The 12849-nt window shown below is 39.6% G+C and overlaps 1 protein-coding gene across 1 annotated transcript; it reads right to left on the reverse strand.

Annotated features, from left to right (window-relative positions):
- Positions 1–893: 893 nt before the first annotated feature.
- On the reverse strand, positions 894–6173 carry cd59b (CD59 molecule (CD59 blood group) b). The gene is made up of 3 exons (XM_075471121.1): positions 6017–6173; positions 3002–3103; positions 894–1272 (listed from the first exon to the last, which is right to left on the reverse strand). The coding sequence occupies exons 1-3, from the start codon at positions 6063–6065 to the stop codon at positions 1073–1075; spliced, it is 351 nt and encodes a 116-aa protein (XP_075327236.1). The 5' UTR covers positions 6066–6173; the 3' UTR covers positions 894–1072.
- Positions 6174–12849: the final 6676 nt, after the last annotated feature.

Raw genomic sequence — 12849 nt, forward strand, 5'->3', positions numbered from 1 at the left:
GCACAGCTGGACACTGAAGGTTTGGACATTTTTTCAATCCCATCAATCTATAACAGGTTTGGTGATGCTGAGCTCCTTTTTCAGGAGGATAATGCCTCTCTCCACAGAACAGACTGTCCAGATCTCAGAGTTCAAATTTATAGTGGAAACTGAACGCTTCATCCTGCAAAGCTGTATGATAAAGTTAGTACCTGACTGATGAAGATTCTATCAGTTGTATCAAACCTTTTTAGGTATGTTTTACAAAGCCAGAATGTTAGATATTGACTTAAATTATTTCATGCCATATTTGTGATTTTTTTTATTCCAGAAAACAAAACATCTGAACGAACATGCTCCCAGAATGGTGATTCCATATTTATCGATCTTTCAACTGATAACTTTGATCTGTCGAACAAATCTTTTCTTGCATTTTTGGGAACGATTATCATTTGCTTATCAGTCTACTTACATTTGTTGATTGTTCCATATGAAGTTTAGACTTTGACATACGTTTCGTAACTTCATCACCAAATTTAGATTTGTGTTAAACATTTTCCGTGAATATGTTCAAATGTGTGAGTGTCTAATAAGTTTTTGATAAATGGATTCTAATGTTTGATTACGAATCAAATCTGCATCTTCCACCATACAGATTAAGCATTAGAGAAGTCAATGGAAATTATCACATTTTTACTTTATCCAATCAGGAGCAGCACCTTACTATCCAATCACTGAGCCAGGAGGGTGAATCTTCTCTATGTGGCTTCAACAAAACACGCCTGATTTGATTCATTTCTGCAGCTTTGGTCCGTATACTTTCAGATTTGACTTGTAAACATTCAAACATTTGAATGTATCCATAAAAACTAAAAATTAAATGAAAAAAAATTAAACAAATCAGAGGACATTGATTTATTTTGTTGTTTTTATTGTTAAAATTTTCACCATGTGAAATCAAAAATTAGTGAAGAAAATTGAAAAAGTATTTTTTTTACTTTGTGTGGTTTTCCAAAAAACACCTGAGAAGCTGCAAAAGAAAACAAACGGTGACCCACATGTCAACTTAAAAATACAGAGTGGATACAGAGTGTTACACCCAACACCACCAGAGGCTCAGCAGGGACCCTATCAGAGCCAGGAGCGGAGTCGCCGTGGTGATAGTGTTGCCGGAGTTGCATAGGTTGTTGTTGCAGCATCTGTATGTGAAACTGGAAATCGATGGGAACATCTGCGAGAGGCGGGCGATGTCGCAGTCTGTGTATCTGATACACTGACGGATGGTCTTCCCACCTGGACATTTTCACACACACACACAAAACACTGATTAAATGAGCTGGAAAAAAAAAAAAGACATGTCCTTTGTTTTATGTTTAAAAGTAAACTTTAAATACTTAAAATAGTAAAACGTACTGAGGTTAACACTAAAAAAGGAAAAGAGTTCAGCTATTTTCTCAAATACAGTCACGCAACAAAGAAGGTGCACCTTCTCTCTATCGTAAGGTTTTACATATCAAACAATCTGGTGCTTACCAGGTCTTAAAACGAGGTCACACTGTAAGAGGGTAAGTATCAGCCAGGTGCTGATTGCTCTAATTAACTGATCATCAGTCAGTGTGAGCGCCTCTATAAAAGCAGGAGTTTGGTCAGTTTGCTGCTCTGCAGCATTCAGGTGTGTGTTAACACGATGCCAAGGAGGAAAGACATCAGCAACGATCTTAGAGAAGCAGCTGTTGCTGCCCATCAACCTGGGAAGGGTTATAAGGCCATTTCCAAACTATCTGGAGTCCATCATTCTACAGAGAGAAAGATCATTCACAAGTGGAAAACATTCAGGACAGCTGTCAATCTTCCCAGGAGTGGACGTCCCAGCAAGGTCACCCCAAGGTCAGAAACCCAAGAGCTACATCTCAGACTCTGCAGGCCTCAGTTAGCATGTTAAAGGTTAAAGTTCATGACAGCACAGTTAGAAACAGACTGAACAGGTGTGGCTTGTGTGGAAGGGCTGCAGGAGAAAGCCTCTTCTCTCTAAAAAGAACATGGCAGCACAGCTTAGGTTTGCAAAGCTGCATCTGAACAAACCACAAGACTTCTGGAACAATGTCCTTTGGACAGAGCAGACCAAAGTGGAGATGTTTGCTCATAATGCACAGCAGCACGTTTGGAGGAAACCAAACACGGCATATCAGCACAAACACCTCACACCAGCTGTCAAGCACGGTGGTGGAGGGCTGATGATCTGGGCTGGCTCTGCAGCCACAGGACCTGGGCACCTCGCAGTCACTGAGTCCACCATGAACTCCTCTGGATACCAAAGTGTTCTAGAGTCAGATGTGAGGCCGTCTGTCCGACAGCTAAAGCTGGGCTGAAACTGGCTCATCAACAGGACAAAGATCCCAAACACAGCAGCAGATCTACAGCAGAATGTGTGAAGAAGAGAAGAATCAAGGTGTTGCAACGGTCCAGTCAGAGTCCAGACCTCAGCCTGACTGAGATGCTGTGGTGGGACCTTCAGAGAGCTGTGCAGAAACCAGAGCTGCAAACCTCAATGAGCTGAAGCAGTGCTGGAGAGAGAGTGGGAGAAAACCTTGTGTGGCTGACAACCGTCTGCAGCTGAACACATGAGTCTTTCTTCAGGAAAACACAATTATGTAATCTCACGTTTTTATGAGTCAAGGTTTGAGCCTGAATCACAATGTAAGTAGTTGATTTGCGCCTGTTTTTATCAGCTTGGGAATTTCTTGCATTGAGAGACTCGTGTGTTCAAACTCCTGCATAAGAAAGACTTACTGCAGCATGTATAACACCAGGAGGGCTGCAAAACCCTGCCGTCAATCAATGACTTTCATGATTTTCATTCATGTTTTGTGTATTAGAACAAACTCAGTTACACATGGGAGCATCAAAAGGTTTCTTCAGTCACTGATGTTTAGTTTTTATATGTTTGATATGTTTCAATGAAGAAAAATCCTGATATATATCTATGACCTCTGAGCAGTTGCCGTGGTTTTGCAAAACTGACCTCTCTCACTCAGGGAAATGCACGAGTCCTCATAAGTGCACTCCTGCACATTCTCACAGCGTCCTGTGTAATCTGAGCACTTATAGCAGCTAAGTCCAGATCCTGAAAAAAAATCAAAAGACAAGTTTTTATTTCAGAAACTGTCACAGAAAAGCTTCAGCAAACCTTCAGAGGATAATCGCAGGTGAAACAGCTCTGACAGTATGAAAATATCATGTGGGTTTGTGTTTTCTTATATTTATGGTCTGTACGTTTCACCAAACATCATCTTTTATTCTCTTTTAAATCAGCTTTTGCATATTTTCAGCTTCTAAAAAAACAGCTTCATTTGAACCCTAATTGGTTTCATTTGTTTGTTCAGATTAATGAAACTGGCCAACTGTTGCTGATGATGAAACAAGTCAAACTGCAGTTATAAGGACATCAACCCCTCAGCTAGAATGAACTGGAGCAGAACTCAAATAAAAAAATTGGATAATTTTTCATGTGAAATGGGTGAAATCAGCTACCTGAGGTTAAGTTAATCAAATTATGACTCTGTTTCATTTTCTTAACGTTGCTGTCTATGTGGGTCACACTGCACGCTCCTCAAGTTCATCAAAGAGATTCAGGAGATCATTTTAAGATGTTTAAGTGTTCCCAAATAGCACAGGTTAAGTGTGAGGTCACTTTTTAAATGGTTTATTAAATAATATCCTAAAGTTGCAGGATTTTTACACATTCGTTATGTTTTTCAGGTTGACATTTAAACTGTTCCTCTTATATTTCACAGTTTTTTAGTTTTTTATTGTTGCAGCCTGAAACATTTGGTTTACTTTTGCACTTTATGCTCTGCTTCCTGTTTTATTTTGTAGTATTTCCCCACATGTTTGCTGGTGTAATTATTTCCTGTGTTGCACCTGGTTCCTGTTGCTAATTGCCCCACCTGTTGTTAATTTCCCTCGTCATTCCTTCAGTATATATTCTTCTGGTTTTCCATTGTTCTGCCACCTCATTGTGTTGTGTAGTTGTAATCTGGTGTCCCTCTGTGAGTCGCCTGTAGTTTGTGTCAGTTGTTTCTTTTGCTTTCTTTTTATTTTTGTACCTTCAGTTCATGGTTTTGTTTGTCCTGCTCCAGCAGTGCTTTACCTTAGTTTTAATAGGGTCCTCAGCCTCCTGCTCCACCATAGTCTCTGACACTTCTTATGCAATTAATTCTCAAACGCCAAAGACAACTTCAGAAAACTAGCAGCTATTTTTTTGCAGAATTTCTCATAATTCAAGGACTTCCAAAACTGTTAAAGTTTGCATTTGTAGATGAATAATCAGAAGATCAGAATCAAGTTTATTGCCAAGTAGGTTTGCACTTGGGCTACAAGGAATTTGACTTGGTGTAGTTGGTGTAGAGTATTAAGTATAGCAATATAGATATATATACAGAATCTCAACAAATAAGGAGCTGTAGTGCAAGCTGAATGCTATAAATGCAGATAGACAACAGGATGAAGTGGTCCCAAATAAAAAAATGCTACGTTAATGTAGCTTGTAGGTCTGAAAGGGGAGAAGGAGAGAGTCAGTGTCAGGGGGGCTCTGGGCCTTGTTGATAAGTCTCGTAGCAGATGGGAAGAAACTCTTCTTGTGGTGTGATGTTTTGGTCCTGATGGACCGCAGCCTCCTGCCAGAGGGGAGGTTCTTGTGGAGGAGTTTGCCACAACACATCTCAAAGTCAGAATTAAAAATATCAACTTGTGCACAACACTGTTAATTACACCAGCAAATATTTTTCTTTATATAACCAATAATAGAAGCTAAAATGTCGAGCTAGCTCAAAAGCTGAACTGAATTGTGTCTCACTCACTGTGTCTTTACATTTGAATACTACAAATGTAACAGCAAACATACCATAAGATGTTTTTCTCAGTAAACCAACAATAAATTATCTTTACAGCTTCTGTTGGTAAAATGATTACCGGTAAATTATGAGGTACTTAATTGTAGTTTCCGAAATTAGCAATAATTTACTGTTAACACATAATCAATAGTATTTCTGTTGTTAGCTAATGTGTTTCGCAGTTAAAGGGTTTATCTCTGTAGTCATCGCAGAAATAACACAGAGGTTACAGTTTCATTTTGGCCAACTGGCTAGAAAGTGTAATTTATCTCAGCATAGAAGGGTGCATTGTGAGCCCGATCAGCTGCATGAATTCAGCTCCTTTGCTGTCTTTTATGGGTCATGTTATCTCTTAAATCCTGAGAAGCAGGGTTCAGCAACAATGAAGGTGATGTAGAGTTGTTTTTAATCAAAGGCAGTTAACCTGCAGATGATTTTACTCATTCAGCTGCATTATTATTGGAGCGAATCATAGAGGCTGGAAACGTGAACTGTGGGCAGTTTCTTAGTCAGTGAAGCGAAGATGTTGTATTATCATTGTGTAAATGATGGGCCACCAGGACGAACTTTCATCTGTTGTCACTGCAAATGTTGTTATCAGAAGCACATCCAAATGCTAAAGAACATTTTTCCTGTGGTTGAGGGCTGAAAATAAATTCCCAGAGACTGGTTTAATGTTTCTCCACACATGCTAAATAAGAGGAAATAAGCCACAGAGCAGGAAGTCTCATCTAAAGAAAGATGTCAAGCATGTGACGCCTTTGACTTATGAAGAGATATCAGATGCACACTAATTATACGCACACATTTGCTTCCTATGAATTAAATGGTTAATATTCAGTCCTTTCTGCTGTTTTTCTATGGTTCTTTATTCTTTTATTTACTTACTTTAATAAAAGAATAATGATATTTTTTTCTGCTGTCTTTATATAATTTATTGTCTTCTTATCAGTTAAATGAAGCCACTGTGTTTGCTTTAAAATATATAACAAACTTTTTTTTACCCAACCCTCTCTATGAATGATAAAGAGGAAATACTCCTTTTGCAGTTAATATCTTATTTAACTGAAGTGTTTATACATCTAAGAATGAAAGCATGTAGGTGTGAGTCTGCAGAAGCCCAGTTTGCGTCCCGTTCCACTTACCGGCATGGAGCATCCCAGAAAAAAGCAGCAGGACCAGGCAGTGCTTCATGTCGTCTCCCTGCACACAAAAAGAGAAGCTGAAGTGAAGCAGGCGGCAGCGGCGGCAGCGGCGACAGCAGTTCGTCCGGCTCGGTACACGTCTGTGACCCAAAGAAGACGGCTGTACACTGACAGCAAGTCTTTGTCCACTGGAGCACAAAGACTTGCTGTCAGCTCAAACGCCCTCCTCCTTCTCCAATAATCACTTGGCTTCTGCCTCACTGTGGATTTTATTATGTTGTGTATGTACACTGCTTCTCATCTACTGAGCAAAAGTCTTGAGTCACCACTCATTTCTTTATATATTTTTAAGAAAAGAGGAAATAAGTGCAGTGATTATTTGAATCATCTGCAAACAGAAATGTAAATACAGTATACTGTATATGGCAAAAAGTGAATATCTGCTCTGAGCTCCTTTCTCCTCCAACACAGCCTGAACCCTCTCAGACGAGCTTTCTGTCCTTTTTTAAGTTCTTCAGGAATAGTTCTCCAGGCTTCTTGAAGGACATCCCAAAGCTCTTCTTTGGATGTCGGCTGCCTTTTGTTCCGTTCTCTGTCAAGATGATCCCACACTGCTTCAGTAATGTTGAGGTCCGGACTCTGGGGAGGATTCATCCCTAAATGAGGCGAGCAAAGTTTATTTGTAGAGCACAATTCGAACACAAGGCAATTCAAAGGGAATCATGAATTAATTAAATGAAAAGTGAAAAGTGCAAATAAAATACTTTCAGGTGTCATATGCACAGCTAAATAGAACTGTTTTCAGCCTGGATTTAAACATTGTCAGAGTTGAGGTCTGTCACATCTTCTGGAAGACTGTTCCAGATGTTAGGAGCATAAACCTGAAACGCAGCCTCACCTTGTTTAGTCCTGACTCTGGGCACCAGCAGACCCCTCCCTGAGTCCTCTTGTTAGACCTGTTGCCACTGATTTTCAGTTCAGATCATGTGTCATTTGGCATACCTCAGCCTTTTCTCCCTGGTTCCTTCCATTATGCCACAGAATTTGAAACTAGAGGCGAAAGGAATGCAGTTGACTAATCAGAAATATTCAATGATGCAAACCTCACCAGGGAGTTCCTGTGCTTTGAAAAGTAGCAGCTCCCTTACAGGGATGCTTTGGGGGTAAAATTGTTTATCTGGAACTTAATATGGACTTTGATCCCTGTGGTGGAAACACAATGAGTTCTTGCAGAACTTTCCTGTTGTGTAAAAGGTCTTGAGGATGAAGTCTGTATCAATCTTTTCATGTTTTTTTTCTCACTGATGCTGCTTTTATCCAAAAAAAAAATCCAGATTCCACAAAGTGTTTTAGGACTCAATGAACTGCTACTTTGTCCAGCTGGGATGTGAAGCTGATAAAGCTCCTCATTACGCACAACAACAATCTGACTTCTGACACTTTAACTCAGTTCAGATGTTCACAATTGACGTTAGAGATTTTTGCGCTGGAACCTTGCAAACAGCTGACTGATGGCTGCAGGTCTCTCTAGCTTGTGATGATGTGATGAGCGGCACCTGACTTCTGCTTCTGCGATCAGAGCAGAGCCTAAAATATATCTGACATCTAAATTTCCAGTGTTTTTATTTCTCAATGCTTTAGACTTTGTAGAAGTTGTTTTCTATTAATTAAACAAACTGCTGTATTGGTGGTGTTTGATGTACTTAAAATGTCATAATATATCACCCAAAGCAAATCCAGATTATTAGACATGCTGCTCATCTTAATGATTTATTATGTGTGCGCTTCTAATCCACCCACGGGGCAGCCTCTCAGTCTGTTTCCTCTGTAACGTGGGAGAAACTGGAATCAGTTTGGTATTTTTTGTTGCTCAGAGGCTCCAGAGGGTCTGACGCAACCACAACATCTTAACCTTTATAGCTGCTTCACAAACATGGCCGATAGGAGTGCCACAAAAACAATGAATCTGCTTAAAGATATGACAACAGTATAAGGGAATATAAACACGATGAAATAAATGTGGAAACATCAACACATATAACAAACTATACAAGAACACAAGCATTTTTGGTTGTTTGTCATCTATTTCTGTGTAAGCTCACATGTACAGTACCAGTTAAAGGTTTGGACGAGCATATGTGTCCAAACCTTTGACTATAGTATATAAGAGTATATAAGACCCCCAAATCAAGGTGAGTTTAGCAGATATCTTGGGATGCAGAGCAGGAACAAAATGGAGAAAAAGGAGGAGGAAGTTTAAACCATTTCTTCCTTTGATCATCATGGGAAGTGTGAGATCACTGGTGGATAAAATTAACAAGTTGTACCCTTGAAGAAGACACATAAGGAAGTAGGCAATATCATTTTTTTCATCAAGAAATGGCTGCAGGAAGACCTCTCTGCTTGGCTTTCAGACTAATATGGGCAGACAGAGAGGCTAGAGTAAATGAGGAGGATTACAGAGTTTGTTAACCACAGATGTCACACAACCTCTCATGTCACTAAGAAGGAGCATCTCTGCCCCCCAGATGTTGAACTGTTGGCTGTGAGTTTGTCTGTATGTTGTCTACAGCATCAGCTAAATTGTTGCTAAGCTACAAAAACAACACCCAATTCATTCATGGCAATCTCAGAAGATTTCTGCAACACATTCCCCTGCTATATTTCAATTTTCTAATGTTTGGGCATCTAATTTCTGAACTGTCTTTGTGGGTGTTCAGTTGATTGGACTTTTCAGTTTAAGCCTGAAGGTGTTCTTACATACTCCAAATTGTTCCTTAAAGCAGAGGTTTATTTAAAGAATAAAGTACATGTATTAGTATTAGTTTATTTAGTTGCTATAGCAGGACATAACTTTACACACTTTAAATGCATGAATCATCACTGCATGTGGATGTAAAGTCAGTGCAGAACACGTGAATAGTTTCCTGATTCTGACGGTTTGAGGGACAGCTTGAAAAAATCATTAACAAAACTAAGCAACAGCACTCAGAAGTTTTCAGTAGTGATATTTGAAAGCTGCACAGTGTGTCTCGGTGTTGTGTAATGCGGGGTTCAGGTCGGGATGGACGTCCCAGCTAGTGAGAGACGGGACCGTCAGCTGCAGCTGACAGAGGAGCAACTGTCCTGCGAGCAGCAGCTGCCTGAGGCTGCGTGCAGCCCTTTTGTCTCAAACAGTCGCTTTTCACAGGAGCATTAATTTGATAAAGACACCCCCACGATAAAGACAGATATTGACACTACAGTCAGTTGTATTTTGGTACCTTTCACCTAATTCTGCATCAGGAAACTTCTGGATTTACTCTCACTTCTATGAAATGAAGGCCAAAGAATATTCAACCTCCTGACAGCTACTTTTCCTTTGTTGGCATCATCTTATTTATTCATCCAATTTGTGAATTTTCTGACTTTGGATGGTTTTCCTTGTCTTGGTTTTTCTGTGTTCTTTGTTTTATTCTGTTTTCTTGTTTGTGTTCTTAGTATTTTGAGTTGTTGATTTAAATTAGGATTTATTCTCTGTATTAGTCAATTCTTGATTTGCCATTTTGTTTATAGTTCGTCTCATGGTTTGTCTTTGTTGTTATTCTTCCTTTTGTCTGCACTCTGAGTTTTGCCTCAGTTCTGTACTCATGTCCTGGTCTCAGTTTAATTTCTAGTTTACTCCACACAGTTAGCTCCACACTCACTTGTTGTTAATAATTCTCAGCTGTATTTAGAATAGAATAGAATAGAATAGAATAGAATAGAATAGAATAGAATAGAAAATACTTTATTCATACCTTTGGGGGAAATTCAAAATTTATGCTCATTTATTTATGTTCTATCTACTCATTTATGCTCCTTGGTTTGTGTTTGCCAGAGAAAGTAGGACAAATACTGACAAAACTGCCTAAAAACAAAGTTTATTACTACATTTATCACCATTTTTTGGTGGTGAAAATATTCAAATCAAGATGTTAGCAAAGAAAAATATCTCTATGATGTGTGTTGTCAAAGGTACCAAAATAAAAATTATTATTATTATTATTATTATTATTATTATTTTTATTATTATTATCATTTTAATGCCTCCATTTCCACTTATTTACAATACAGGATGTGGTTTACTTTTAATGCATTTTAATGAATTGTTACTGAAATGATCATCGTTGCTTACACAACAGATGCAGCAATCTGGAGAAAACAGATGAAAATCATCTTCAAACACAAACCTTTTGTTCTGTATGTGAGAGGAAAACATGCACATTCCGCTTCTCTGTGGGGTGATTATAAACTAATGAGTCTGCAGGTGATGTCAGGCTGCAGGCAGCTGCAGACTCTGTTCAACAAGTCTGCAGACGCCTGCTGACAAAGAGCACTTCATTCAGAACGACAAAGATGTCACAGTTTAACCATCAGCCAGCATCCGTTCACACCCTCTGACAGCATCAGCAGCACAGGACTCGACAGCTCAGAAACTACGGGCTGAGATTTGATGGCTCGGATTTGACTGCTCAGATTCAACAAGTCATTCTCGATGGTCTTGACTCATCTTACTTGGCTTTACTCGACCCCCTCATACTTGACTACTAAGATTTAACTGCATTCTCAACCTCAACAGCCCCGATGCAACAAGTCTGAAAAGATTGCTTGGACTGAACAGCACAGACTTGTCTGCTCAGACTTTAGAACCCTGAATTAACTGAAGTGACCCGACAGTCCAGACATAACAATTCGGACTTGACTGCTCAGATCCAACAGGTTCGAGTCAACAGCCCCGACTGTTTAGACACAACAGCTCAGATTCAGCATCTCAGCAACTTGATGGCCCTGACTCAACGGCTGACTTGACTTCTTGATAGCTCTGCCTCCTCTCACATGGAAGCATTCTGAGCATCTCCTGCTGATCTCTTTGTCTCTGCTGTTTGACCTATTTTCTCCAGTGCTGTCAGCCCCTTCCTCTCCTGCTGACTGGTGTCCAAGTGGCAGAGAAACTTGGCAGGAAGCTGATTGTGCTCTGATTAAACCTTTGCTCTCCGTCTCCCGGAGACAAACTCTTTCTTTTAATAATTTCAGTACTGAATGTGTGATTTGTTGCTTTGAAGGAATAAATTGTATGTCAAATGGAAGGCGGACTCCAGAACCTCCGACCCATCCGGGGCCCCCTCACTTCCTACTGAGTTCCTCTGCAGACCGAATGCTGAATACGTACTTTATTAAACATACTTTATTATTCAATATTTCACAACAGATTGACAGATTCTTTTTAAAGGTTGCAACAACATCACACTTATGTACTTGACAGTTGTGAAAACAATTCTCTAACTCCTGCACAATGCTTAAATTGTCTGTCTGTGATGTTTCAGCTGGTTGAAACTTTGTGGGATTTCCAACATTTCCAACTATATACAGATGCATCTCAATAAATTAGGATAGAATTGAAATGTTGATCTATTTCAGTAATGCAGTTCATATGCAACTTATATATCATATTGATTTATTACACACACGGACACACGTTTCTAGCTTTATTTCTTTTCATTTTGATGGTTATGGCTTACAGCTAACGAAAACCCCAAATTTAGTATCTCAGAAAATTAGAATATTATGAAAAAGTTCAATATTGTTGACGCATTGTGTCAGACTCTGATCAGCTAATGAACTCAAAACACCTGCAAAGGTTTCCTGAGCCCTTAAAGAGTCTCTCAGTCTGGTTCAGTTGGCTACACATCATGGGGAAGACTGCTGACTTGATGGTTCTCCAGACGGCAGTCATTGACAACCTCCACAAGGAGGGTAAGCCACAAAGGTCATTGCTAAAGAAGCTGGCTGTCCACAGAGTGCTGTATCCAAGCACATTGATGGAGTATTGAGTAGAAGGAAAAGGTGATAACAGGCATAACTGCAGTGTTGGGATGACTGTGAAGCAAAGCCCATTCAAGAATTTGGGAGAGATTCACAAAGAGTGGACTGCGACTGGAGACGGTGCTTCAGGAGGCACCACACACAGATATATATCCACGACATCGGCTACGACTGTCGCATTCCTTGAGGTGAGGGCTTTATGGAGATGCTGATTTCTTTTTCCCAGCAAGACTTGCCACCTGGCCACATTGCCGAAAGTACCAATACCTGGTTTGATGACCACGGTGTCACTGTGCTGGATTGGGCTGCAAACTCGCAGTGAGCTCAGATCCGATTTATTTATTTTATTGGTCATGCAGACATGCATACACACGAAATTTGTCTTCCGCTTTTAACTCATCCACCTAAAGGCCACTATCAAAGCAACCATAACATTCTAAGCAGTGCCACAGGCTGATCGTCTCCATGCCACACTGCACTGACGATATTCATGCAATAGGAGCCCGGGCCAAGTATTGAGTGCATATACTGTACAGTACGTGCACATACCTTTTTTTTAAGACAAGATTTTTGTGTAAAAAATTAAGTCTTATATAATATATTCTTATTTCCTGATGTACTGAATTATGGGTTTTCGTTAGCTGTAAGCCATAATCATCCAAACTAAAAGAAATAAATGTTTTAAATATGTCACTCTGTGTGTAAGGAGTCTCTCTGATATATACGGTTCACTTTACTGAAACAAATGACCTTTTCAGTGATATTCCAATTGATTGAGATGCACCTGTAGGAGCAGTGAGCTCCTTGCTCAACAACACTGAGGCTGTCTAGAAGAAAGGTTATTACAGACTTTACTTCTTGAGGAAGCTTTATTCACTAATGGTTCAGGTGAAAAAAAGTAATGTCCTAACACGTACTTTCTTCTAGCATTACATACCTACACCAAGTTTTAGAGATTGTTTAGGTAGGTTCACTTCCACTAATCTTTG

This window comes from Odontesthes bonariensis, chromosome 7 (assembly GCF_027942865.1).
Source record: "Odontesthes bonariensis isolate fOdoBon6 chromosome 7, fOdoBon6.hap1, whole genome shotgun sequence".
Lineage (NCBI taxonomy): Eukaryota > Metazoa > Chordata > Actinopteri > Atheriniformes > Atherinopsidae > Odontesthes > Odontesthes bonariensis.

What these genes read in the sequence shown, in the direction of transcription:
- cd59b (XM_075471121.1), bottom strand. Translation starts at nt 6,065, where the DNA reads ATGAAGCACTGCCTGGTCCTGCTGCTTTTTTCTGGGATGCTCCATGCC. An exon ending in TTCTGGGATGCTCCATGCCG is followed by an intron (nt 3,104 to 6,016) that starts GTAAGTGGAACG and finishes ATTTTTTTTCAG; the next exon opens with GATCTGGACTTAGCTGCTAT. An exon ending in CATTTCCCTGAGTGAGAGAG is followed by an intron (nt 1,273 to 3,001) that starts GTCAGTTTTGCA and finishes GAAAATGTCCAG; the next exon opens with GTGGGAAGACCATCCGTCAG.